Source organism: Curcuma longa, chromosome 7 (assembly GCF_044706935.1).
Source record: "Curcuma longa cultivar G26 ecotype Majalengka, Jawa Barat chromosome 7, ITB_CL_G26_1.1, whole genome shotgun sequence".
NCBI lineage: Eukaryota > Viridiplantae > Streptophyta > Magnoliopsida > Zingiberales > Zingiberaceae > Curcuma > Curcuma longa.
In genome coordinates, this window is record NC_133867.1 from 6186083 (window position 1) to 6209648 (window position 23566).

The 23566-nt window shown below is 38.3% G+C and overlaps 4 protein-coding genes and 1 non-coding gene across 8 annotated transcripts; 2 read left to right on the forward strand and 3 right to left on the reverse strand.

Annotated features, from left to right (window-relative positions):
- Window positions 1–207: 207 nt before the first annotated feature.
- LOC141831786 (DNA topoisomerase 2-like) lies at window positions 208–6379 on the reverse strand. The gene is made up of 20 exons (XM_074719190.1): window positions 5783–6379; window positions 5235–5527; window positions 5075–5141; window positions 4720–4990; window positions 4434–4633; window positions 4132–4341; window positions 3927–4040; window positions 3731–3844; window positions 3464–3628; window positions 3203–3388; window positions 2958–3113; window positions 2747–2880; window positions 2495–2663; window positions 2220–2408; window positions 1944–2130; window positions 1818–1867; window positions 1307–1738; window positions 1003–1218; window positions 844–937; window positions 208–779 (listed from the first exon to the last, which is right to left on the reverse strand). Exons 1-20 carry the CDS (start codon window positions 6377–6379, stop codon window positions 208–210), a joined length of 4416 nt encoding a protein of 1471 aa, XP_074575291.1.
- Window positions 6380–9504: 3125 nt separating this feature from the next.
- On the forward strand, window positions 9505–15329 carry LOC141831488 (putative methyltransferase PMT21). Its single transcript, XM_074718852.1, has 8 exons — window positions 9505–9618; window positions 10342–10623; window positions 11694–11842; window positions 11978–12173; window positions 12659–12869; window positions 13239–13911; window positions 14067–14144; window positions 14741–15329. Exons 2-8 carry the CDS (start codon window positions 10363–10365, stop codon window positions 14961–14963), a joined length of 1791 nt encoding a protein of 596 aa, XP_074574953.1. The 5' UTR covers window positions 9505–9618; window positions 10342–10362; the 3' UTR covers window positions 14964–15329.
- On the reverse strand, window positions 14448–14519 carry TRNAD-GUC (transfer RNA aspartic acid (anticodon GUC)). The gene has a single exon. It is a non-coding gene; the product is annotated as a tRNA-Asp (tRNA).
- Window positions 15330–15521: 192 nt separating the features above from the next.
- On the forward strand, window positions 15522–18477 carry LOC141831489 (multiple organellar RNA editing factor 2, chloroplastic-like). Its single transcript, XM_074718853.1, has 4 exons — window positions 15522–16021; window positions 16932–17029; window positions 17423–17488; window positions 18083–18477. The coding sequence occupies exons 1-4, from the start codon at window positions 15528–15530 to the stop codon at window positions 18229–18231; spliced, it is 807 nt and encodes a 268-aa protein (XP_074574954.1). The 5' UTR covers window positions 15522–15527; the 3' UTR covers window positions 18232–18477.
- Window positions 18478–20328: 1851 nt separating this feature from the next.
- Window positions 20329–23175, reverse strand: LOC141831649 (putative glycerol-3-phosphate dehydrogenase [NAD(+)] 1, cytosolic). 4 transcript variants are annotated; one of them, XM_074719057.1, is made up of 6 exons: window positions 22924–23175; window positions 21854–22533; window positions 21458–21679; window positions 20887–21134; window positions 20680–20819; window positions 20329–20570 (listed from the first exon to the last, which is right to left on the reverse strand). In XM_074719057.1, the coding sequence occupies exons 2-6, from the start codon at window positions 22509–22511 to the stop codon at window positions 20447–20449; spliced, it is 1392 nt and encodes a 463-aa protein (XP_074575158.1). In that variant the 5' UTR covers window positions 22512–22533; window positions 22924–23175; the 3' UTR covers window positions 20329–20446. The 4 variants fall into 4 exon arrangements, with proteins under 4 accessions (XP_074575158.1, XP_074575157.1, XP_074575159.1 ...); XM_074719056.1 differs by having other exon boundaries at window positions 21854–22760; XM_074719058.1 differs by lacking the exon at window positions 22924–23175 and adding an exon at window positions 22617–22902.
- Between the last annotated feature and the right edge of the window lie 391 nt (window positions 23176–23566).

Below are 23566 nucleotides of genomic sequence, written 5' to 3' on the forward strand. Positions count from 1 at the left end.
CATCAAACTTGTAGCAAATGTTCATGTCGTTAAAGATTCATGTTAAAAAAACTTGCAACTTAAAAATATGCAGAAATCAAGGGACGTTTGGAAATCCAAGCACCAGTAGTTTTCACAAAGCCATAAGATATTCCTACAATTGTTCATGCTAGCAAGTAACTAGAGTTACAAGATTTTGGAGGCTTTTGCTTAATCTGGGCCAAGATTTTAATCTTCGTCATCCTCCAGGAAGTCAGAATCCTCGGTGGCATCATCTTCCACCTCATCTTCTCCTTCTGAATCACTCTCCACATAAACAGCTTTGGTTCTGTTGTCTCTCTTTGATCTCGTCCTTGCTGTTACTGTTGCTGCTTCATCGATTGCAGCAGCTGCGATGTTGGGTAAGGAGCCAGTTGAGACGGTTCCACTTTTCTTGTTGAAAGGAGACGGCCTCATCTTCCTGAGCTTCTTCTCCGGCGACACCCGGGGCACATTGGCGTTCGGCTTCTGACTATTAGCCTTGCTTGCAACCTGTGTGGAACCCCTCTTTCTGGTAGCGGCAGTTTCATTCTTAGGCTTTCTCCCTTTACCTTTCACTGATTTAGGGGCCTCCTCGAGGATACTGAAATCATCGTCGTCGTCGTCGTGTTCGTCGATGGTTGGCATGAGGTGGTGGTGTTCAGGTTCGTCATCCTCGTCGTCAGATAGGACAGCGTAAGTTGCCTTCTTTGCAGCAGCATTTCTGCTGGGCTGCTGCTTCTTTGGCTTTTCCTGGTCTACTAGTGTGTCAGTTTCCATTGCTGCATGATTGGAGAACAATTAGTCTTCATATATCAATCTTTGTGTCAAAAAGAATGTGGTTACCTCCATGATCCGGGGAAGAATCAAGATTGTATGCGGCAAGTCGGTCTTTCAACGCAAGTATCTCTTCTTCTTCGTCACTTTCTTCAACCGTTTGCTGCTAAGAGAAATAGATCGATGAGCAAAGTCACTAAGCTGGAGTGGACTACTAACAAAACTGACCTTTTTAGCAGGAGCTCTCTTGGATCCTCCTCTAGATTTCTTCTGGCCTGCATCAGTAGCTGTAGAACTAGTCTCTGTTCCATCGACAGATAATTTGTTTGCAGTGTTTTTTCTTGGCTTCTTAGCTGCTTGTTTAGAAGGTGCAACCCCGGCAATGTGGTTCATTCTCATCTCCTTCCTCGCTCCCTCTGCCTCAGCTTCTTTTCGATCGAGTTTCTGATTTAAGGTGCAGAGAATTCTCGGTTAGACAGACAATTGTGCTTTTGTAGTAATTTTTAAGAGAAAAAAAAACGGTAGCACTTACATCTAGCTCCTCTTCTAATGCATCAAGCTCCCTCAACCATAAAGTTTGGGGAGACGTTCTTCTTAACTCCTCCACCTCGGCTTCTAGTTTGTCTTTTTGAGCACAAAGCTCCTGGACTTTTTCTTCAGTCAATGAATCTATGCGCATGGACATCAAATAGTCATAGTCACTAGCTACTACCCCTCCTCCTCTTCCTGCTTGAGGGCTTTCTTCTTCTTGTTCGCCATCTTCTTCCGTGGCTCCAGCAACAGCAGCGTCGATGCCTTTTGTCTTCTTTGGAAAGGGTGTGAACCCCTTCTGCTGCAGCTCAAGGAATAAATCTGCTCTCTTTCGCTTATTGACTACTATCTCATCTCTGACTACACCAAGGATGAACCTCACTTTGTTATCCAACTTGAGCAAATCTAACTCAAGATTGTTCAACAGCGCTTTCTGAACGGCAATGATGAAGAAGAGATCATTAGCATAGATCGAATATGATGAGCTAGAAATAGTTGTAGTGAAAACTCACCTTCCTCTTCTCGTAGAATACGAATCTCAGGTTAAAAAATTCTTCGAGAACTGCAAATAAAGTTCATTAGTCAGCAGCTGCTAAGATGACAACTATTCTATCTTAGCATCTCGGAATAAAACTCACTTTGCTCTGGAGTATCGTATTTCTTGATGACAGAGTTTGAATCGAACAAGTGCATGTTGGTGGTGCTAATAGTAGTCGTCAGCTTAAACTTTTTCTCAAGCCCTTCTTGCCGCGCAATGTTCATATTTTCCTCACTCAGGGTGACTTCGAAGTGCACTGTTTTATCATCGTTGTGTTCCCGATAGTCCTGTGGAAAATTGACGTTGAAATGAGCTAACTTAATTCTTTTGTAGAATTCTCGGATTGAGAAATACAAATTTTCAGAACAAAAATTACCTTGATGAAGGGTTCCTTAATCTTATCGTTGCCGGTCATCATAGACTCGAGGAATTCCTTGTAATCCTGGGTCCATCTACGAACAGGTAACTCCGTTATCCTGAGTGTTGTGCTGTCGATTTCCTCAATCGTACCAGTTATTGTGTAGGTTACACCAGCTTCCTTTGTCGCAGATTTCTCTATCCGACCCTGATCGAAGAATTCGAAAAGGATACTGTGTTATTATACTGCACATACTACATCAATACAATGAGGTTAAATGCTTTATCACTAACCTTGAATCCCTGGTACCAGGGATCCAGAGGCTGCATTGGTTCATTGTTCAACAATCGCCTAACATTAGCAACAATGTCTTTTGGATTGTAGTTAGGAATGTAGGAACTCCATCCGGTGCCAATCCCTTCGCTTCCATTGACTAAAACCAAAGGGATGATCGGCATATACCTAAAATTAAAGTGTGTAAATGCTAAGGAAACTCTCCTCCGAGAAGGAAATTGATAAGATGGGCATCTTTTTTTGATGCTTACCAAGAAGGTTCAATTAACTGCCCATCCTCACTTAGGTAGTCAAGAAGAATGTCATCATCCTTCGGAAACAAAAACCTTGTGATTGGAGCCAAGCAAGTGAAAATATATCTTGCACTGGCGTGGTCTTTGCCTCCCTATGATTACAAAGTAATTGGTCATAAACCATGACATAACTTGCAATGTGAGATCATTTACTTTTCTCAAAACTCACCTGGTGTCTCGTACCAAACTGTCCTTCAGGTTGCATAAGATTTATGTTGTTACTGCCCACAAAATCTTGAGCCATGCCAATTATGGTAGTAGCAAGGCTCTGTTCACCGTGATGGTAGGCTGAGTTCTCAGAGACATAACCAATAAACTGGGCCACCTGTAAGACAAAGGAAAGCAAAAATTAAGCAACTTCCAACATTGAAAACACTTCTGCTTCCAGTCAAATACTCAGAATTCTTGTTATACCTTAGCCTGCTTAACAAAATTTCTCTTGAAAGCACAAAACAAAATTTTCCTTTGGCCTGGTTTCAAGCCGTCAACCATAGAAGGAATTGATCTTTGTAGATCTGCTCTAGAGAATAGGATTAATTCCTTGTTGATGAAATCACTGTATTTGATCAACTTTTCAGATTGATCAAGATAATTCTCTGGCTGTTGCAACGAATGAAATGTACTTGTTAGCATTGGAGAAGAAATTTGAGACTTTAAATAGCAACTATCTGTTACCTCAAATTGGCGAAGCCAATTTTTTCTAGCCTCGATCTTTTTCTTGCTAAATGCTAACTCAATGGCTTCACCATCCTGCTCATCTGCCCATAGGAACTCTTTTTTGTGTTTGTCTATGTTCTTAAAATACTCTTTTCCTTCTTCTGATTTACTTGTGCCCAACCCCTAAGAAGTTAAATAAAATGAAGAACGAAAATCTCTACACAGGCAATACACTGAGAAAAGCTGTGTAAAATCCAAGTGCATATATTTTTCAAACTGACAAACCTTATAGTACTTAATTGACCAACCATTTGAATTTCCACCCAAACTTTCTTTCCACGCTTCAAACTCAGGCATGGAGTAGAATGAGAGGACAGTCTTGGTTCTGTTATTAGTAGCCTGCATAAACAAATAGACTTTTTTTTTTCAACTCAATCACAATAATCACTTGTGATCCAAGATTCTTATAGATAAAACTTACCTTCAGAAGTGGGGTTATGAATTCAACCATAAAAGAGGGAACTTTCAGCAATGAAGGCCAAAATGTATGGACAAAGTTAATGAGCAATCCCTTGATGTGGGAACCATCATGATCCTGTGGAGAAGAGACAGAAAACCATTCTTAAATGTTCTAACAGAAAGCTTTCAAACTTGTGAAAATGTAGCTAGCATTTCTGATCTCAAACCTGATCTGTCATTATCATTAGATGGCCATATCTCAACCCTTTAGTGCTATCATACTCCTTCCCATGCTGCAAACCAAGGATTTGCTTTATGTTCTGGACTTCAGCATTGTCCATAATTTGTTTGTGGTTAGCTTCTCTGACGTTCAACAGCTTCCCCCTCAGTGGAAACACACCATAATAGTTCCTACCTACTACCGAGACACCTGCCATCTGGTTGCAAAACAGGGAAGTGAATCAAACTCCAAAAACTTTGGAATGGAAGAACGTAAGTAAATGTCCTTGTAAAGCTAAAGCAAACTCACAGCAAGAGCCTTGGCTGAATCTCCTTCAGTCAGTATCAGTGTGCACTTGTCCGAGTTCCTTCCTCCGGCATCATTAGCATCCTCAAGTTTAGGAATGCCTGTAATTCTCTGCCTCTTGGCGCCATCTGTTTTCTTCAATTCTTTGCTTTGCTTAAAATCAGCCCACGTGAGCAGTGTATTTACAACCCCTGACTTAGCAACTGCAACAAAACATAAAACGATCACATTATTTTCGAGTGGATCTGAAAATTTTGAAGTAGCAGCAGCTAAGAGAACTTGAGCTAACCTTTTTTAAGGAAATCCTGTGAAAGTTCACATTTCGACCCAAAGCTTCCTTGTCGAGTGGTCAAGGTTTCTTTGGTTTGAGAATCGAAAGCTGGGTTGTCAATGAGCGCATTGACAAAAACCCACAAATGACTTTTCACATTATGTGTTTTAAGGTTAGCATTCTTGTTTTTCTTGTTCACTATGCTGATTATGTGATTTGTGATTTGATTAGTGACATACTCTACGTGAGTTCCACCCTTGATCGTGGCAATACCATTTACAAAACTGACCTGTATGAACAACACAAAACATCAATTGAAATCCAGCAGTTTATGATCAATACCATATTGATCAAAAGGAACCACTTTGTCTACCTGCTGGAATTGGCCTTCACTTAGACTGACACAAATTTCCCATCTTTCATTCACCTTCTCTGCAATCCTGATAGAGTTTACCATAAAACTGTCATCTTCATATTTCTAAAAATGCTGAAATTAGGGTAAGAACTAAGAACTCAGATTCTTCTTATCCAACCTTGGAAGTGGTTCAGATTTGTCTTTCGATGCGGACTTAAGATACAGGTTTACATAATCGGAGAAAGTTTTCACGGGTACTCGTTGCCCATTCAACTCCACCTTGACAGATTTACCGAGACTTCCAGCTACATCGACTACCCTCTTCTTCATGAGAGCAACCACATCTTCTTCAAGGTGCGTCATCTTGAATTTGGCCAAATCTGGCCTAAAAGTGATCTTTGTCCAGTTTTCTCCTTCCTTGCACTTTGTAATTGAGGGCTGAGATTTCTTACCCATGTTGTCATTAAACACCTACAAGCAGAGACCCTGGAAAACTTTAACCAAAAAAAAGAAAAGCCGAGGAAAACCACACTCATATCTGTAAAAATATTGAAAAGATAAACCAAGTTCCCACTTTCGAATATCAAAGCAAGATGTCTAGTGTGAACAGTAGATTTAAACTAAGATTTGATGGAAACCCTAATCCAATTTGACTAACACAATCGGCCAGCATTTGGAACACGAAATCAAGACGAATAGGGTGAGATCAAGGCAAATCGTGAGTACCTGCTTGTACTTCTTCTGTCTCCGCCCGTCAGCGGTCTCGATGATGAACTCCGTGGAAAAGATGTTAGTGAGTTTTGCGCCGTACCCGTTCCTCCCTCCCGTCGTCTTCTTAACGTTATCGTCGTAGTTACTGCTGGTTAGGAGATGGCCAAAGATCAACTCCGGCACGTAGACCTTCTCCTCCTGGTGGATCTCAACTGGCACGCCGTCTCCGTTGTTATAGATGCTGATGAGGTTGGCCTCGACGTCGATCACCACCTTGACGGCGTCCATGGAGGGGTCTCGCTGCTTGTTGTCGGCGGCATTGACGAGGATCTCATCGAAGATCTTGTAGAGGCCGGGGACGTAGCTGACGGGGCGGTTGACCATCTCGCCATCCTCGTAAACCCAGAGGCTCTGGGTGTGCTTCTCGACCGATCCGATGTAGGTATCGGGGCGGAGGAGGATGTGCTCCAGCTGCGTCTTCTTCTGGTAAATCTGCTCGATGGTCTTCTTGCCAGCGGCAGCGGACGGCGCCGGGGCGAGGGCAGGAGCGACCCCTCCCGCAGAGTTGTGCAAGGTGCTGGATTGGAGGGGAAGCTTCGTGGCGGCGGCCATGGCGGACACAGAGATTGTGTCGAAGGAGATCGAAAAGGGAAGTGGAGAATGGAGACGACGACAGAGGAAATTAATTAATAAAGGAACGGGCGGAAAGGGACTGAACATAACGGTCGAGTAATTTTTGAAATTTGAATCAACGGCGACGATGTGGTCGAGTAAGATCGGACGGTCATACTTGTACTAGCATTTGAATTCTCAAACGATTCCTGTCTAGTTTCTTAAAATCTTACCCAGATGCGGGGCCCTCGTCGTAGGCCAATCGGGGACGAGGAAAACATTGGTCCAAATGTTCGTACGGACGCCTCCAAATCGGAGAGACCGGGCCGGATGCATAAAATGGGCCGAAAAGGCTCACAACTGAGCCTAGTTGGCCCGTTTATCTAGTTCTAGGCCAGAAAATTAATATTAAAAAAATAAAAAAACTATTTTTTTTAAATTTAAATATACGGAATGAGAGGGAAAGAATGAGACTGACTGATTTTTTTTTTTTCAGGATAATTCGTAAATAAGAATTAAAAAAATGGATATTTCAAGGATAATTAGTTGGGTTCGATTGGCCATCATGTCATGTCATGATCATGTGTAGAAAACAAGCCATGTCGCGGTCACATGGCAGCACATGACGGCCTCCATACGGATCGCCGCTAATTGATTATTAAAAAAGTCGACCGTTGGCGAGTAACATCATATTAAAGGCCTCCAATTCCCCCTAATTCCTAAATGAATGATTAGCTAATTCCGTACAAAAATTATTTTTTCTAAATTTATTTATTTATTTATTTTTATTGAGTACAAATTATTCGTAGAATTAGTCGAGTTTGATCTAACTTTTACCTGTCGGCACGATAATTGATAATTGATGATGATTGTGAAAGTTTTATTTATTAATTTAGCAAAAATTAAAAGTACGTGCCATTTTCTTTCCAAATGAACGTTCCATTTTAATTTTTTATTAAAAAAATATCTCACTCCCATTGACCCCTAAGAAATGACACAGATACCCTCTGGTATCCTATGATTTATACTGGTTAAAAAATTATAATTTGGTAGTTATTACAATTATAATAATTATAAACTATAACTACTATAATTAAAATAGTTATAGTAATTAAGAATAATTATGGTAGTTAAGAAGAGCTATTATAGTTATGATTTACTTAGTTACACAACAGTGAATTGAATCGTACTGTAGTAACTATGAAATTATAACTATTCTAATGTGAAAATTAGATGAGAGACAATAATGTTGAATAATATAGAATAATAATGAAGAATATTTAAATAAATATACATGAATGAAAAGTGAATTGAAGTACACTTTTTGATCAAATAATTAAAATATATATGACGTTCTTTTGATAATTTGGAAATAATATTTTTGCCCCATTTATTTATATAAAAATTACCTTTTTATTTTATTTTTTGTAAATTACTAAATTGCCTTAAGGAAAATAAATAATGTAGGAAATGTATGGTATACTTGACATGATATTCACAATAATATTGATAGTTAAAACATAAAATGGAAATGGTGGGAGTTTTAAATAAGGTTGTAAAAGATTCAAGTTTAAATTTTACGATGTGTAAGCTTATTTAATAAAATAAACGAATTAAACTGAGTTAAACTTAAAATGAACCAACTCGTTCAAATGGTTGTGTAAGTTTGGTTTGAATTTTTTTTTTTTACAAATTTGAGTTTGGTTCAAGCTTTATTTAACTTTGATTTGTTTAGATGTTATCAAGTTTTAAGTTCAAACTTATTTGATTATTTAAATATTTTATAATTTAAAATTTATTTAATTGATTATTAAACTTAATAATATAAATTTATTTGTTCATTTTAAAATTTTATTTATTTATCATATTATTGATGAGAATTTTATTGATCAATATTATTCACAAATAGGTCACAAATTTTTTTCATAAATATTGACAAGCTAAACAAGTATGTTTAAATTTATTTATTTAATTTAATGAATTATTCAAAGTTTATATAATTAATTAATTTATATATATATTGAACAATAATAAATAAACTCTTATCCACAACTAAATTTGTTCATCAATGTCCTAAGCTCTAAAGGGTATATTGTTTACTGTAAAACTCTGGAAAGTGTTTAAAAGTAAAAAAAAACACAGTGAATTTTGAAGTTTAGACCTAAAGTTTTTCTTAAATTACATTGGATCCTCTGATTGGGCCCACGAGGTTGGTACCAAGTGACCATCGAAGTAGCTGGTAACGATCGCCAATCACAGATACGCCGATGCAAATATTAATTATAAAAAATAAAGGGTCTAAATATTAAATATTTTCGTCCCTGCATGGTCCACAAACCCACCGGCGATGCTTAATAATTTTTAAATGGATCAAAATAAAAAACTGGTAATTTATTTTTATTATAATAAAAAGTTTCTCGTTTGCATACTAATAAATAAAATTATATTCTGAATTTATTCAATAGATAAATTGAGAAAATAAATTGTTTATCTAATATATAAACCAATTTTTTATTTTAAAATTTATGTAAAATCAAACTAATTCATTTTTAAATACTAAAATTTAAAATCCATTTTAATTTCTAAATCTAATTAAAAAAACCAAGTTATTGGAGTGCGGATATGCAATTGCATACATGATAGTTGAAATATTTACAAGTTACTTGCCAGCCGTTGATTTTGAAACTAAGTTGGCATACTTCCACTGATCGCTAGTAGTCAACTAAATAGTGGATTAGGGTGGGTTCCATTTGAACCCGACCGACACATTCGGTTCCTGACCGACACATTAGGGTTAGGTTGCGTCTTCACGTGGAAAATTGTGCACCGTTTTGTCCATGATTCAGATGGACTGTGCTCTTTAATTATCGACCAATTTCGGTGGGCCCACACGCTAATCTAAAATAATAAAAATAATATTTATATTATTGTTATTATTATTATTTCAAATTTTACGAGAATAGAAGTGAGAGAAATTTATTTGTTTTGTTTTTATAAAAAATAATGGAAAAGAAAAAGGAAAAGAGGGGGCGTGACGCCGACCAGGGTGGACTTCTTGGCTGGGAGAGGCTGGCAGCTATTTATAGGGCTGTGGCTTTCGCGGAAGTGAGGAAAGCGAAGGCGCTTTTGAAAAGAAGCGGAAGAAGAGGAGAGAGGCGCGTCGCGGGGCTGCCGATCTGGGATCGGTGTCGGTGCTCCGATCCTTGGCAGCGAGCGGGAGATCAGATCATTCTCTCCAGGTGATTCGACTCTCTCCCCGTTGCATCTGTGATCTTGTTTTTGCTGCAATGTGTCGGCTTGTTTTCTTCAAATTTCTTCATGGAGGTCGATCTGAGCTGGGTGTCTCTGTTTTTGAACTATGGTTCTGATCTTTCACGTATGGGAGAGTATGGATCTCTAAGTGATTACGCTCCCCCCGCTTCCGCCTCTTGTTTTTTGTTTTCTCTCTGATATATCGAGTTGTTTTCTTCAAATCTGTTCTTGGAGATTAATTTGAGCTCGTTCTCTCTGTTTCGAGACTAGGGCTTTGATCTCTTCTATGGGAGGGAATGGATCGTTAGGTGGTGCTTACACTCTACCTGCCGCTTCTGTGATTTTGTTTTCTGTATGTCAAACTGAGCTCCCTTACTCTGTTTAGGAACCGGGATTCTATCTCTCTCCTAGAGGAGAGAATGGATCTCTGCACTCTCGATACTTTTGGATCTCTGCGCTCTCGATACTTAGTTCGGTAAAAAAAAAACGAATGAGAGTCCTAAAACTTGAGGAGATCATAGTTGTACGAAAGGGGATCGTATTTATATGTAGGTTCTGAAACATATCCGATAGAATTTGTTTTTTTACACGCTATTTTTTTAATGATAAAATTGTTTCACTACAAGCTTACTGTGTTATGCATCGAGTATGTTATGATTTTGGTTCTGGTGTCTGACTAAATTAGTTTTGTTTACCTTATTTTGTTGTAGCCCTTTCAATTCTGAATCAAAATGAAGAAGAAAGATCCAAAGCCAGGGGACAAAAGATATAGGCTTGTCCCCACGACCATACTGGTTTTAATTCTATGTGGATTTTCCTTCTATCTTGGAGGCTTCTATCGGTCAGAAAATAACATAATCGTGAAGACGGATGCAAGACCATCAGCACAATCCAGGAAAGAAACTGGATTGACTCCTCTTCAAGTGAAATCTATTGATTTTCCGGTGTGTAGCATTGATTACCAAGATTATACTCCGTGCACTGACCCTAAGGTAACGTGGCTTCTTCTTCCTGTTGCTCTATTAAAATAAGATGCAGGTAAGGGTCAAGGATATATAGATATTTTAGATCCTTAATAGAAATAAAATGATAAAATAAGATCAATTCTACCTAAGGTATGTGACTCGAATCTTTTCTTAGATCTGCCATGGGATTCCCTTTTAAAATAGCAAATTTCTAGTGGGATACTTCCCTTTTTATCTCCATTCATCATCTTTCATTTAATACAGCAAGATTTAAGCTAGTGGTAAATACTTCATGTTCAATTAGAGACAAGAACCAACTACATTTGGCCATTTTTGATGTCCAAATTGGCATCTTCCTCTATGTCAACAGGGTTACTGGCTTATTGCACAATTAAACCTTTCTGTATATAATTTTTTTAAAAAAATCATTTTCAAAAAGTGGTAGTTGACTCTTGTATATCTAATTGTATGATAATGTCAGCTCCAACCTGTGTGATGTCTGATATTTCTGACTGTGATTTTTAATCCTTATCAGAGGGACCATAACTACTTTGCTTCTGAGTTATGTCCACGCACTTGTTTGTCAGCATATTTTAGGTTTTCATCTCTCTTGGCCTAAGTGATTTCTGTATTCCCTACTTGATCCGGCAGAAGTATTATTTCCACTTGCTTGCCTTTGATCTGTAGAGAATTATGGCCTTGCAAATTTTTTTTTGTGTGATACAGGGCTTTATGGTTCCGACTCTTCCTCTAGAGCTTATCCTTGTCCAATCCCTGCTACGTATATAACATGCATATAACTTTTCAGTTTTTTTTAAAAATTTTTGAAACCAAACTTTTGGTTAATTTCTAAAATTTTGACATAGGAAAGAAGCATTGGGCTTATGTTTCTGTTGGAGAACTTGTATATTCTCTTAATATACTAAGTTATAGATTTCTTAGATGAATCTTGATTTGTTGATCTGCACCACTCAGCTGGAAAAATGACATTTGAGATGATTTGGACCATCTGGTTTTCTCATTTTCTTAGGTCGTTGATTACCATCAACTCTCCTGAATTCTTAAGTATTAAATAAGCATCATTTTTGTGGTTGTAGAGATGGAGAAAGTATGGAAACTATAGGCTTAGCTTTATGGAGCGTCATTGCCCACCAATGACTGAGAGGAAAGAATGCTTAGTTCCTCCTCCCAGTGGATACAAACCACCTATCAGATGGCCAAAGAGCAAGGACCAATGCTGGTATAGGTAATATTACTATAATTCGTTAATATCTGTTTATATTGTTCATTCCATTCGACAAGAATCTGTCAATTTCTGCACAGATGAATGGAAATGTTTTAGTGTTCCCTTTTACGATGTTCTTATTCTCGTGTTGTTTAGAAATGTTCCCTATGACTGGATTAACAATCAGAAGGCTAATCAGCATTGGCTTAGAAAAGAAGGCGACAAGTTCTTCTTTCCAGGTGGAGGTACCATGTTTCCCAATGGGGTTAGTGCATATGTTGACCTGATGCAGAACCTAATTCCTGGAATGAAGGATGGAACTGTTCGAACAGCAATTGATACTGGTTGCGGGGTGAGTGTCAACTTACAATACAGTGAAATCTTATCCTTGTTCATTTAACTGCAACATATCTTTCCTTGAAATGTATTCTTTTAGCAATATATGACATCCATGAAATTCTAGGTGGATTTTGAAGTGTTTCTGTGTAATTTTACCATCTTTTTGGTATGGCCTAGTAGATATATAGAATTATCTTTCACCACAAATTTATTAACACAGGAAAAATAAAATACGTTAGATATCAAAAAAAAAATTCCATTAAGCTTTTCCATTTTGAAGGTGTTAGCTAGTGTTTGATCATTTACTGAAATGTCTATTATTTCTACTGAGAATTTCGTATGTGTCTATTTACTACACTACTGCAACAGTAGAATCCCTCATAAATTGTACTTTATTCCTTTTGTACCAAAAAATAAGTTAATATTTTATTCAGAAAAATAAAGAAATTAATCAATAGTTCTTTTTACCTTACTGTCTTGATTTTTTTTCTATGACAGGTTGCAAGCTGGGGAGGTGATTTGTTGGACCGTGGTCTTCTAACTGTTTCTCTTGCACCTAGAGATAACCATGAAGCTCAAGTGCAGTTTGCACTCGAACGTGGAATTCCAGCGATTTTAGGAATCATTTCTACTCAGCGTCTTCCTTTTCCATCTAATTCATTTGACATGGCCCACTGCTCTAGATGTCTGATTCCATGGACAGAATTTGGTATTTTTCTTGCCACTGAAATCAGAATGATTCTGGTCATCTGTTACACCTCTTTTTTTTATTATTATTTGAATGTGAGTGTTTTATTTCATGGCTCACTGGTTTTCTAATCATTTCACTTTCAACTCTTTCTTGAACATCTGCTAAACAAAACAATCTCATTCTACCAAACTAACAATTGTCACTGATATTCTGGCTTAACTTCAATTTCTGCAGTAATTCTACTTTACTTTCCTAATATGCTTCTTTTACTTTGCCAGTAGTTGAGAAGTTAAGGTTCCAGAATTTTCTTTTAGTACTCTATTATCTGATCGTCTATTGTAATGTAAGCATTTTCGAGTTAAGCTCTTTCTTGTTTTGTGTATTCAGATGGCATATACCTTCTAGAAATACACCGAATTCTCCGACCTGGTGGCTTCTGGGTGCTCTCTGGACCACCCATAAACTATGAAAACAGGTGGCGAGGGTGGAACACTACAATAGAAGAACAGAAAGGAGAGTTTGACAAATTGAAGAAATTGCTAACAAGCATGTGTTTCAAACTATACAATAAGAAGGATGATATTGCTGTCTGGCAGAAGTCTACTGATAACAGTTGTTATGATAAGCTCACGGCATCTTCTTTTCCACCAAAATGTGATGACAGTGTGGATCCAGATTCGGCATGGTACACTCCACTCCGCGCATGTTTGACAATTCCAAGCCAAAATTACAAGAAGTTGGGGCTGACAACTACACCAAAATGGCCAAGTCGCTTGAATGTAGCTCCAGAAAGAACTTCTATGGTCCCCAGTGGGGGTTCTGGAGGGTTCAAGCATGATGACACTCAATGGAAAATCAGGGTAAAGCACTACAATACATTGCTCCCTGCTCTTGGAAGTGATAAAATTCGCAATGTTATGGATATGAATACAGTCTATGGGGGTTTTGCGGCAGCGCTTATTACTTCACCCCTATGGGTCATGAACGTCGTCTCTTCTTATGGCACAAACTCTCTTGGTGTGGTCTATGACAGGGGACTAATTGGTGTCTATCATGATTGGTAAGTAATTATCGTATATGAATTATCACTTACCTTGACATATGTATATGTTCTTATTATCAAATCTAATTTTGGTTTTAAAAAGTGTCAATGTATCACCATGTACATTGAATGAACCACGCAATCATAATGTTCTTTTGAATATTTTCTTTCAGGTGCGAGCCATTCTCAACCTATCCTCGAACATATGACCTCTTGCATCTTGATGGTCTATTTACTGCTGAAAGCCACAGGTAAAAGTGTTGATTCTTTTTTAAGTGTTATTTTTTCTTCAAGTTTAGTACTAAGAATAGTGTGGTATATTCAAGTACGGTCAATAAATTTTATAGTTAATATAAATTAACTTTAAATTTATTATTATTATTACATAAATTTATTATTACAGTCAGGAATACTCACCACTATACTATAACTATAACATAAATTTTTAATGGTTTGACCGGATACCGGGGATCGAACCCGTATTATTATTACATAAATTTTTAATGGTTTGTTTTTAAAATTTTTAGCTAATGACAATTAGCAAAAAGATAGTCCGCCGTTGCCGGGGATCGAACCCGGGTCACCCGCGTGACAGGCGGGAATACTCACCACTATACTACAACGACTGGATGTTATTATTATTTCATAAATTTTTAATGGTTTGTTTTTAAAATTTTTAGCTAATGACAATTATCAAAAAGATACTATAAATTGAACTCTTGATAAAACAAACTCTACAAATTTTATCTATTTAGTTGATTTACTGGTATTTAAACATTCTAAACACTTATCTACTCATAGCTGAGTCCAAACTATTTGTCCTGATTTTTGTTAACCTTTTCTGCAGATGCGAGATGAAATATCTGCTGCTTGAGATGGACCGTATCCTGCGTCCTGGTGGATATACAATAATACGTGAATCGACTTATTTTCTAGATTCCATAGCTACCATTTCCAAAGGAATGAGATGGGACTGTAAGAAACACAACACAGAATACAACCTGGAGAAGGAGAAATTGTTGATATGCCAAAAGAAACTGTGGTATGCAAAGCAGACTCAGACTCAGTAGTGAGAAAGGAAGTTCTGAAGTGTTGGTAAATCCCTAAATTGAATTCAATTGCATTTCGGTTTACTGGTGAATTCATATCATTCTTGGACAGTCGGGTTACCCTGTAACTTACCATCAATAGATCTATACTCTCTGACGCAAAGCTGAGAGAGTTGTTCTAAATGGCCTAAGCATTTGAGGTCTCCTCGCATTTTTTTACCAACACGACTAGCAACATCAGCTAAAAAATTGGTTATTGTATTTTCTGTATGTCGGACAGGTTATATGATAATTTTGATTTGTGGGAATATAATGGCAATTGTATTATTTTTCTATGACACAGTATTCAAATTATGACAAACAAAGAAAGGATAATTTCTTTGTGCATGTTGGCTCATCCTATCAGCAACCTTCTTGTAGTCCTTTTCTGCCTCCTCTTTTAGCTGAACGCTGGCTTTTGATTTAAAACGGTCAGGCTCCTCTTATATGTGCCCGGCATATACCGTAACGTAACCATGTAACGCCGAGAAATATCGTATGTAACGGTACGGTCTCACACTGTTGCACGATATATGGCGGTGCCCCATGCCCTCGATGTCTCCTCTCTCTCGCTCTCGCTCACTGTCCAGTTGCTTCTCCGCCGCCGCTCTAATGGCCTCCACCCGGGCAATCTTCTCCTCCCTCCTCGCAGTGCAGCACCCAACGGTCTCCCTGCTTCCCAAGCGCTTTCTCCACTTGCGCTCCGCGGCGTGCATCTCCGCGCGCCCTTTCGTCCGCGCCCGCTCCGTCCGCCGGCTGCCCACGATGCATAGTCTTCCTGGATTCGGGGTGGCTTTCCGCATCGGCGCGATTAGGTGCATGGCCCGGAGGCCTGGCGACTCGGGTTACTCGCCTCTGAACTCTGGATCCCGCGGCGGTTCAGGGTTTAGCGACAGACCACCGACGGAAATGGCGCCTCTGTTCCCGGGGTGTGACTATGAGCATTGGCTCATCGTTATGGATAAGCCTGGAGGCGAGGGGGCATCCAAACAGCAGATGATCGATTGCTACGTTCAAACCCTAGCCAAGGTCCTCGGCAGGTACTGGTTGTGCCTTTCTTTGTTTCTTGTTTGATTGCTTGTTTTTTTTCTTAAATTAAAAATAAAAAATTAGCTACTGTTGCTAAATTATGTTTGTTCTAACTTGTCGAACTGTTGAAATTTTTGGATAAAAAATGAAGTAGGAGGAAGATGTAATTTAAAGGCATGTTCCCTTGATAGGATAAGTTGAATGGATTTAGAGTAACAGATATAAGTCTAAGGATGGTTCCTCTATCTCTTATTTCTTGGCAACTGAATAGGAAGACAAATATTTGAGAAGATAAATTTTTAACGTCCATACTTTGTAACTCATCCGCTAATAATTGTGGATATAAAAAGCGATTTGTGGATTATAAAACAAACGGTGATCCATCCTCATCATTTAACAAAGAAAAGTATAATTTTGCATTTATCCATTCTCTTGAAGGGAGTCTTGGCACAATGGTAAAATTTGTGATCTTATGGTCATTGATTCGAGTTGTGAAAATAACCTCTTGCAATGTAGATAAGGTTGTGTACAATAGATCTAATGTGGTCCAATCCTTCCTCAAGACTCTGCATTGATGGGAGTTTTGTGCATTGCGTTGTCTTTTATCCGATAATTCTCTTCCATTCATCTAGTTTGACATTTGGAATGAAAAGGAAAGACATAATATTACTTATTTGTGTTTCTTAGGTGCATACACTTCATTCCCTTCAATTTGAACGTAAACCAAAAAGAGAGAAATTAATGATCGTATTTCCAAATAAAAAAGAGAATTAATTAGTTTATTTCATTTATTTTCTCTCGACTCCTATTGTATCCAAGTAAACTCAGCATTGATTTCTTTCTTGTATCCTTTGTTGCTTATATATTGCAATGGAAAATCTAATTGTAACCTTTGCATTTGCCTTTGTTTTTTTGAGTTAGCGAGGAGGAAGCAAAGAAAAAGATTTACAATGTGTCATGTGAGCGATACTTTGGATTTGGATGTGAAATTGACGAGGAGACATCCAACAAGCTTGAAGGTTTGCAATCATCATAGTTCTACGTTGAGCTAACATCTCTTTTCCTTCCTTTTTTTTGTTTTTGTTTTTTTTTTTATAGAAAAAAATTTAGCTTAATTATTCTTCTCTGATAACTAATTTGATTTAAGATGGAAACATGTTTGCTCTGTCTCAAGTAAATAGTCTGTGTGCGATTGACCAAAAATATAGTAGCCTGTTCCACCTTGCACAGAACAACACAATGCCTTGTCGATTCTGAAAATTCAAACTTTCTGTATGCCTATACATGTTAGAAGCTGTATGTTTGTTTGCTAGAAGTTCAAACTGAGTATTAATCTCTCGTCACGTGTCGAGTTTGTGCAGCAGTTTTGGCATCTTTTGTATCTTAAAAAGTCTGTTATTTGCGTGTGGCAGGTATTCCTGGCGTTGTGTTTGTGCTTCCAGATTCATATGTTGATGCTGAGAACAAGGATTATGGAGGTAAAGTTTTAATGAACTTCAAAAGCACCTAGTTTGCGTGTACAATTGGTCAGCACCTAGTTGGTTTACTGTCAAGTATACACGACTCAGAAAAAAAATGAATATACCAGTTTACTTGTACAATTGGTGAACACCTAGTCAATTTATGGCATTTACTAGCAAACTTGGATGTTTATCATTGGCTTTAAGCATGGCCTTTAAAAGCTTACTTGGTACAAAAGTAGGAGACGCCATAGCTTTTGAAGTAACATGAGTCATGATAGCATCTTTTCTGAAAAGCCTTGTGATTGCAGTTGGTATTATCAAAAGATACCTCCATTAGAAAGAGACATAGTTCCTTTTCTTTGTTCTTTGTTCTCTTGATGTTTGTTCATAGTTAAATTGATGATCTTACTGCTTGAAGTTGAGTCATCCACATGATGCGCACTGCTCTTTTATCATCCACAACTCGAATCATCCAAGTACTGAAACTGGTAACAGTGAAATGAATCATTCAAGTATTGCAACGGATAGCAGCAGTAGACTAAGTGACTGAACAAACTGAATCATTCATGTATTGCAACTGGTAATATTCAACCATTTTGCTACCTGCAGCTGAACTATTCGTGAATGGAGAAATTGTGCAAAGGCCTCCGGATAGGCAGAGGAAGATCGATGCGGCAACCACGCATAGAAATGACAGAGACAGACCCAGATACAATGACAGAACTCGTTATGTTAGGCGAAGGGAGAGCCAGAGATAAGCTGCATTGTTTCTAACTTAGTTGGGTATTCAGGTAATATGAAGCTAAATGGATTTTGAGCAGCTATCATGAATGTTTTGATCACTGGACTTTATACTTTCGGGGTTTATAGCCTTCGTCTTCCTGATTGCTAAATTATTCAATTAGTAGTGAACATAATATGCACTTGTGGGTTATTTGTTCTATTTTTCTTTATGATTTATTGTTGATTTACATTGGGATTCAATCATATGCACTTGTAGGTTATTTGTTCTATTCTTTAAGAAAACATTCAAATGTAACCTCCAATATTACCAAGTAGACAAAATCGTGGAAGAAAATGATTTTGAATCAATCACGTAGAATTGTGTTTTCTTGTGCCACTCTAAAAGTTAAAAACAGAGAATATGTCAATTGTTTTAATCTCATGTGCAAACAGGTGGTACTTGGAAACAACCATTTTTGGGATTGCCAAATTCCAAGATTTTTATCATTCTAAATAAGAAAATTCGTGTGGAAAGACAGAATAAAGTCAAATTCGCGTGTAATGATGAAGAGAATTGGAATAGGTATGAGGTAGTTTAAAGACAGAATAAAGTCTATGATAATCTATTAACTTCTGTAAAAAGTGAAATATGTCAGTTCTAGCAGTTTTATACGATTGATTTCATGATTATTTGTGAGGAGGTAAATCGAGAAATTGTAATTGGTCACGATGGAGAAATGTATTATCTTAGCTTCGTCGAGATTCGAATCTTTGTCCATTTTTGTAATTTTGTTTTGTCGTAATCAATTTAATTATACTTCGGGGGCTTATGATAATCTATTAATGTAGGTTAAAACAATATTCCTATTGAAATTTGAAAGAGTTTATGAGATCAAGATACAATTGTTTGCTATTTAAAAAAAAAAGAAACTGAGAGTTAAGATGACATCTTAGGAATAGAGAGAAAACATTTTACTACTAATTTGTAGGAATAAGTGTGATTTGTTATATTATTCTATTTACAAATGGATCAAGGGGATGAGTCATTCCAAGATATTTTAGAATAGAGTTAGTGAGCAGAGGATAAGAGATGAGATTAATATTTATGAGGATCAATTTGATTTCATGTTTAAAAAATCAATCATAGATGCTATCTATTTAAAAAGGACAGTCCGATGTATAAAGTTTTTGTCGATATATGGTCTAAAAAAAGATCTATTATGAAATGTCTAAAACACATGGGAAAGATCATGGGTTTAAAAGGATGGAAAGTATTATTGGCATGAGACATTTTGGGGAGAGCCTAAGAACAAAATCAAAAGGCCTAAAGTGGACAATATTATGCCTTTAAAAGAATGGAAAGTATCTCCATTGGCATTTTGGGGAGAGAAGAACAAAATCATGAGGGCTTAGGCCCAAAGATCCTGGACGGACATGGGTCATAGAGAAGGGCCCAAGATCTTGGAGAAGGGGTCATCCAAGTGGCGAGGGAAGAGCAAAGGAAAGGAGCGGAGTGGAGAAGGAGAGATTTGACTGTGGAACGAGATTGGCTTCCTCTCCTAGACCTGGACCTTGACCTAGGCGAAAGTCTTTGCTCAACGAGCTCGTGCACCATCCACTTGGCGCACGGTCCAATGACAACCCAAACACGTGGTTTGCACGTGAATGACACCTTGAAAGTCGAAGATATAAACTGACTCTGCTTACCCTGTGTGTATATTAGGCTATTGAGAAAATTTAAAATATTTCAGTTTTAAAAAAATAAAATAAAATAAAATTGTTTTGGTTAGATTTGAAAATAGAATAACTAAAACTTATTGTTAAATAAAAAGTAATTAAAATATTAATTTTTCAGTAATAATATTAATTAATATACTATTTTATCTATATTTGCATATGCATATAATAAAAAAAATGAACAGTTTGTTTATAAGTTTGAATCAAAATCAAACTAAAATTGACACATTATTATTTCAAAGTGATAGTTTCATACATTGCCATGAACTGATGAACACCCTAATTTACATAAATAAGAACAGAAATTTCCTCTGCGATTGAATATCAATCGAAGTTGCTTCCAAAGCAATTATTTCATTATCAACTCCACACATCTCAAAAATAAAATGAACTTCAAAACATAAAGAGTAAAATTAAAACACAGGTACTAAGAACACAACAACAGGACTACATTTTCAGCAACTCATCAAGTGTTTTTGGATGATCAAAAAGCACTCTAGCTATATATATATATCATGGCTGACCAAGCAAGGATGGCCTGTAGAACACCTGACTCTGCGCTATCTCGATCCTTTCGCGAGGATCGTTCATGGTTTCGTCTCTTAATGCTCGAAGAATGGCCTGTGCAGGTGACTCCCTGGAAAGTAAACATTAACAAAAGCTGAGAATTTGATGAACAAATGCATGCTAAGCTACACAGAATGTTGAAACTTGATGGCTATGGAATAGTTCATAGAGGGTAGAACCTCCTGATAAGTATCTTGTAGAGTGTCTTGAGAATAGGACACAACTCGGCCGGAGCAATTGGAGTTTGCACCTCCGGGTGCAACACATTTAGACTCGGCTGACTGAGTAGCTCGTAAAATGCACCGATTGCAGAAACACCCTGAGGGAGAAGAAAGAAAAAAGTTAGATAGATAGCATTTGAGGTGTCAATGTACAGCTTTGTACACCTGAATCATTCCTTTCCCTTTGATGCTGTCACCCATATCAGGACTCAGTTCTCCCTTGGCGAGCATTTGCCCGTACCACGCATTGCGGCCCTTTAAGAGGGTCACATATGTATCGGACAACAAAGGACCGGCTAGTTTTTCAGGCTGTTCGGCTAACAAATGAGTAATAAATATCATCTCAGATGTGCAGTGGGCAAAGTAGACTGATTTGCTTGTTGCACTCTCATTTGTCAGGGCTGCTACCATGCCTAGAACACACAACTATGAAGAAGTAAATACCACAAACAGATAGAAACTAGCTTATAATTTCCAAATTAGTTTGTCATACGGATGCTAGATTATAAGAGAAGTAGAATTCTTTCACAGTGGGAAATTTCGATTTGTTAAAAAGTATATCAACATGTACTTGTTTTCTTTGTGGATAATAACAATGAAGCTTACTTCTAGTTGAGCATATAACAATGAACATGTACTTGTTTTCTTTGTGGAAATAAAATGTGCTGAATCGAGCGATACAACAAGGTTCATTCGGTACAACAAGGTTCATTCGGTAAGAGAGAAAAAAACTTACCAGCGCCGATGGCATAAACATTCTTCAATCCACCCATCACTTCATGAGTGATCAGATCACTGTTATCCCACACAATAAAATGAGGCTGCCTTAAGAACTTGGCAAGAGGCTTTCTCCACTTCTCTGCCCCGCAGATCCGTGCATTAGCATACTCCTTATTGTATATCTCTGATGCAATGTTAGGTCCTCCTAGATAAAGGATGTTATCGATCGGAACTCCAGCTGTAGTTTCACACCAAACCACAGAATTTATGATCAGAAGAGAACAAGTACTATCTTGTAATTCATGCTGTAAAAACAATGAACTACTTTTGGTTCGCGAAAGCTTCAACCTTCACACAAATTGTGGAGACTCATACAACATATTAGCAGATAAGAATGAGTAGAGAAATTTACTTGCAGACTTGATCATCTGAGTAGGTGTTATGATATGTGGGATGGGATCTAAAGCCGCCTCGATACCCTTCGCGAGAGAGATGATAATTGGAACACTGATCCTTTCCTTCCAATACCTACTGATCTCCTCAAACACCTCCCTTGTTTCTGTAGATGGCAAGCCATTCACCACAATATCAGCATCCCACACTGCTTCCTGCAGGTTGGTGACAACCTTCAAGGGACAAAGTGGAGTATCAATCATGTTCAAGCAGAAGCCATCCTTCAATATCTCATCTGCATACAGAATCCGGTCGCCGAGCCGAGCCTCGACATACTTCAAGTAGGCGCATCTCCTGATCAACCGGCGCAGGACGTCCTCCCTTGAATTGATGACCTCAAACAGATGCTCAGCTGTGGCCCGGTCGACCGACCGACCTGGCCGCCTCCATATCCTGATCTGAACCTTGTCACGGAGATGGCTGTAGGCATCTTGCAGAAGAGCAGCAAACACACTGCCCCAAGCTCCGGCGCCGACGCTGACAATCTTTAGGAGATCGCCGTCGGACTTGCTGAGAATGCGGCGGAGCTCGTCGAGCCTTTCTTCCGCGCCATTGGAGTGGGCAAGAGATCCATTGGAGTGGACATGATTGTGGACTCGTTCCACACCGCCGACCATTTTCTCTCAAAGCCTCAAATACCTGTAAAGCAAGAGCTAAGAAATAAACGAGCATATACCTTCGATGTAGAGAAATTGGGGAGCTTGAAGAAGCAATCTGTATGCCTCGTCCTAAACCCTAGAGCTCGAAAGCCTCAAATATTAACCAACTGCAGATCTCCGCGGCCAAAAGAGGGGGAAGCAAAAGAACAATTAACCAGCTGCGAATCAGGCAAGAAATCGCCTCAATCGCCCAACCCTATCCGCTTCCTACCAAATCAGATGCGGCGACAGCACGAATAAATCAGGGATGCAGCTTCGGTATCGCCGTCAGGCGTAGAACTTCTCATCGGCCCCCGACTAATAATAAATAAAGGTAGCGACTTTGGCATCGGAGCCTCCAAAGCAACCGACGTCAACCTAAAGACCTAACCTGGAGCCGCGCATTGCTGGCTGGTTGGTGGAAGAGGACGATGAGGTGGTTGAACGCCTTCAAACGCGCGGCCAAAAGGTACTGGGGGGAAGGAGAGATGATTAATTCTCCGATCGAGATCGCCAAGATCCCACCTTGAGCCTGGTTCGCTGCAGTTGGGGAGATGAGGATGCGCGAGGGCGGTTAAAGGCGTGAGCTTGGTAAAAGGCAGGCAGGCAGAGAGCTCGGGATTTGCAGGTGGTTGGAGGTTGGAAGCCCATTAAAACCTTGTGATGGTTGCCATATCTTGCATTGATGATAGATTTGGTTCTTAAAATATTTCACGTGATCGAATTTAAGATAAATAATACATTGATCTATAATTTTGTTTATACTTCATCACAGACTACAACAACACGTCGATGTGAACGATGAAATCTAATCCACTTAACTAGATCCCTTTCAACGACAAAATCCACCAAACAAGTCATAGATATCGACATATCGTTTGACCGACGTTGACCAGTGGGTTGACTTGAAGCAGTCAAATTGTTGCAGTAGTTTTGAAAAGATGGGCTTTTGAGAATGGGCCTTCATAAATGGGCCGATACTCTTTAGCAATTAATATTAATTAGTATTTTTAATTTTGAGATTAATACCACAA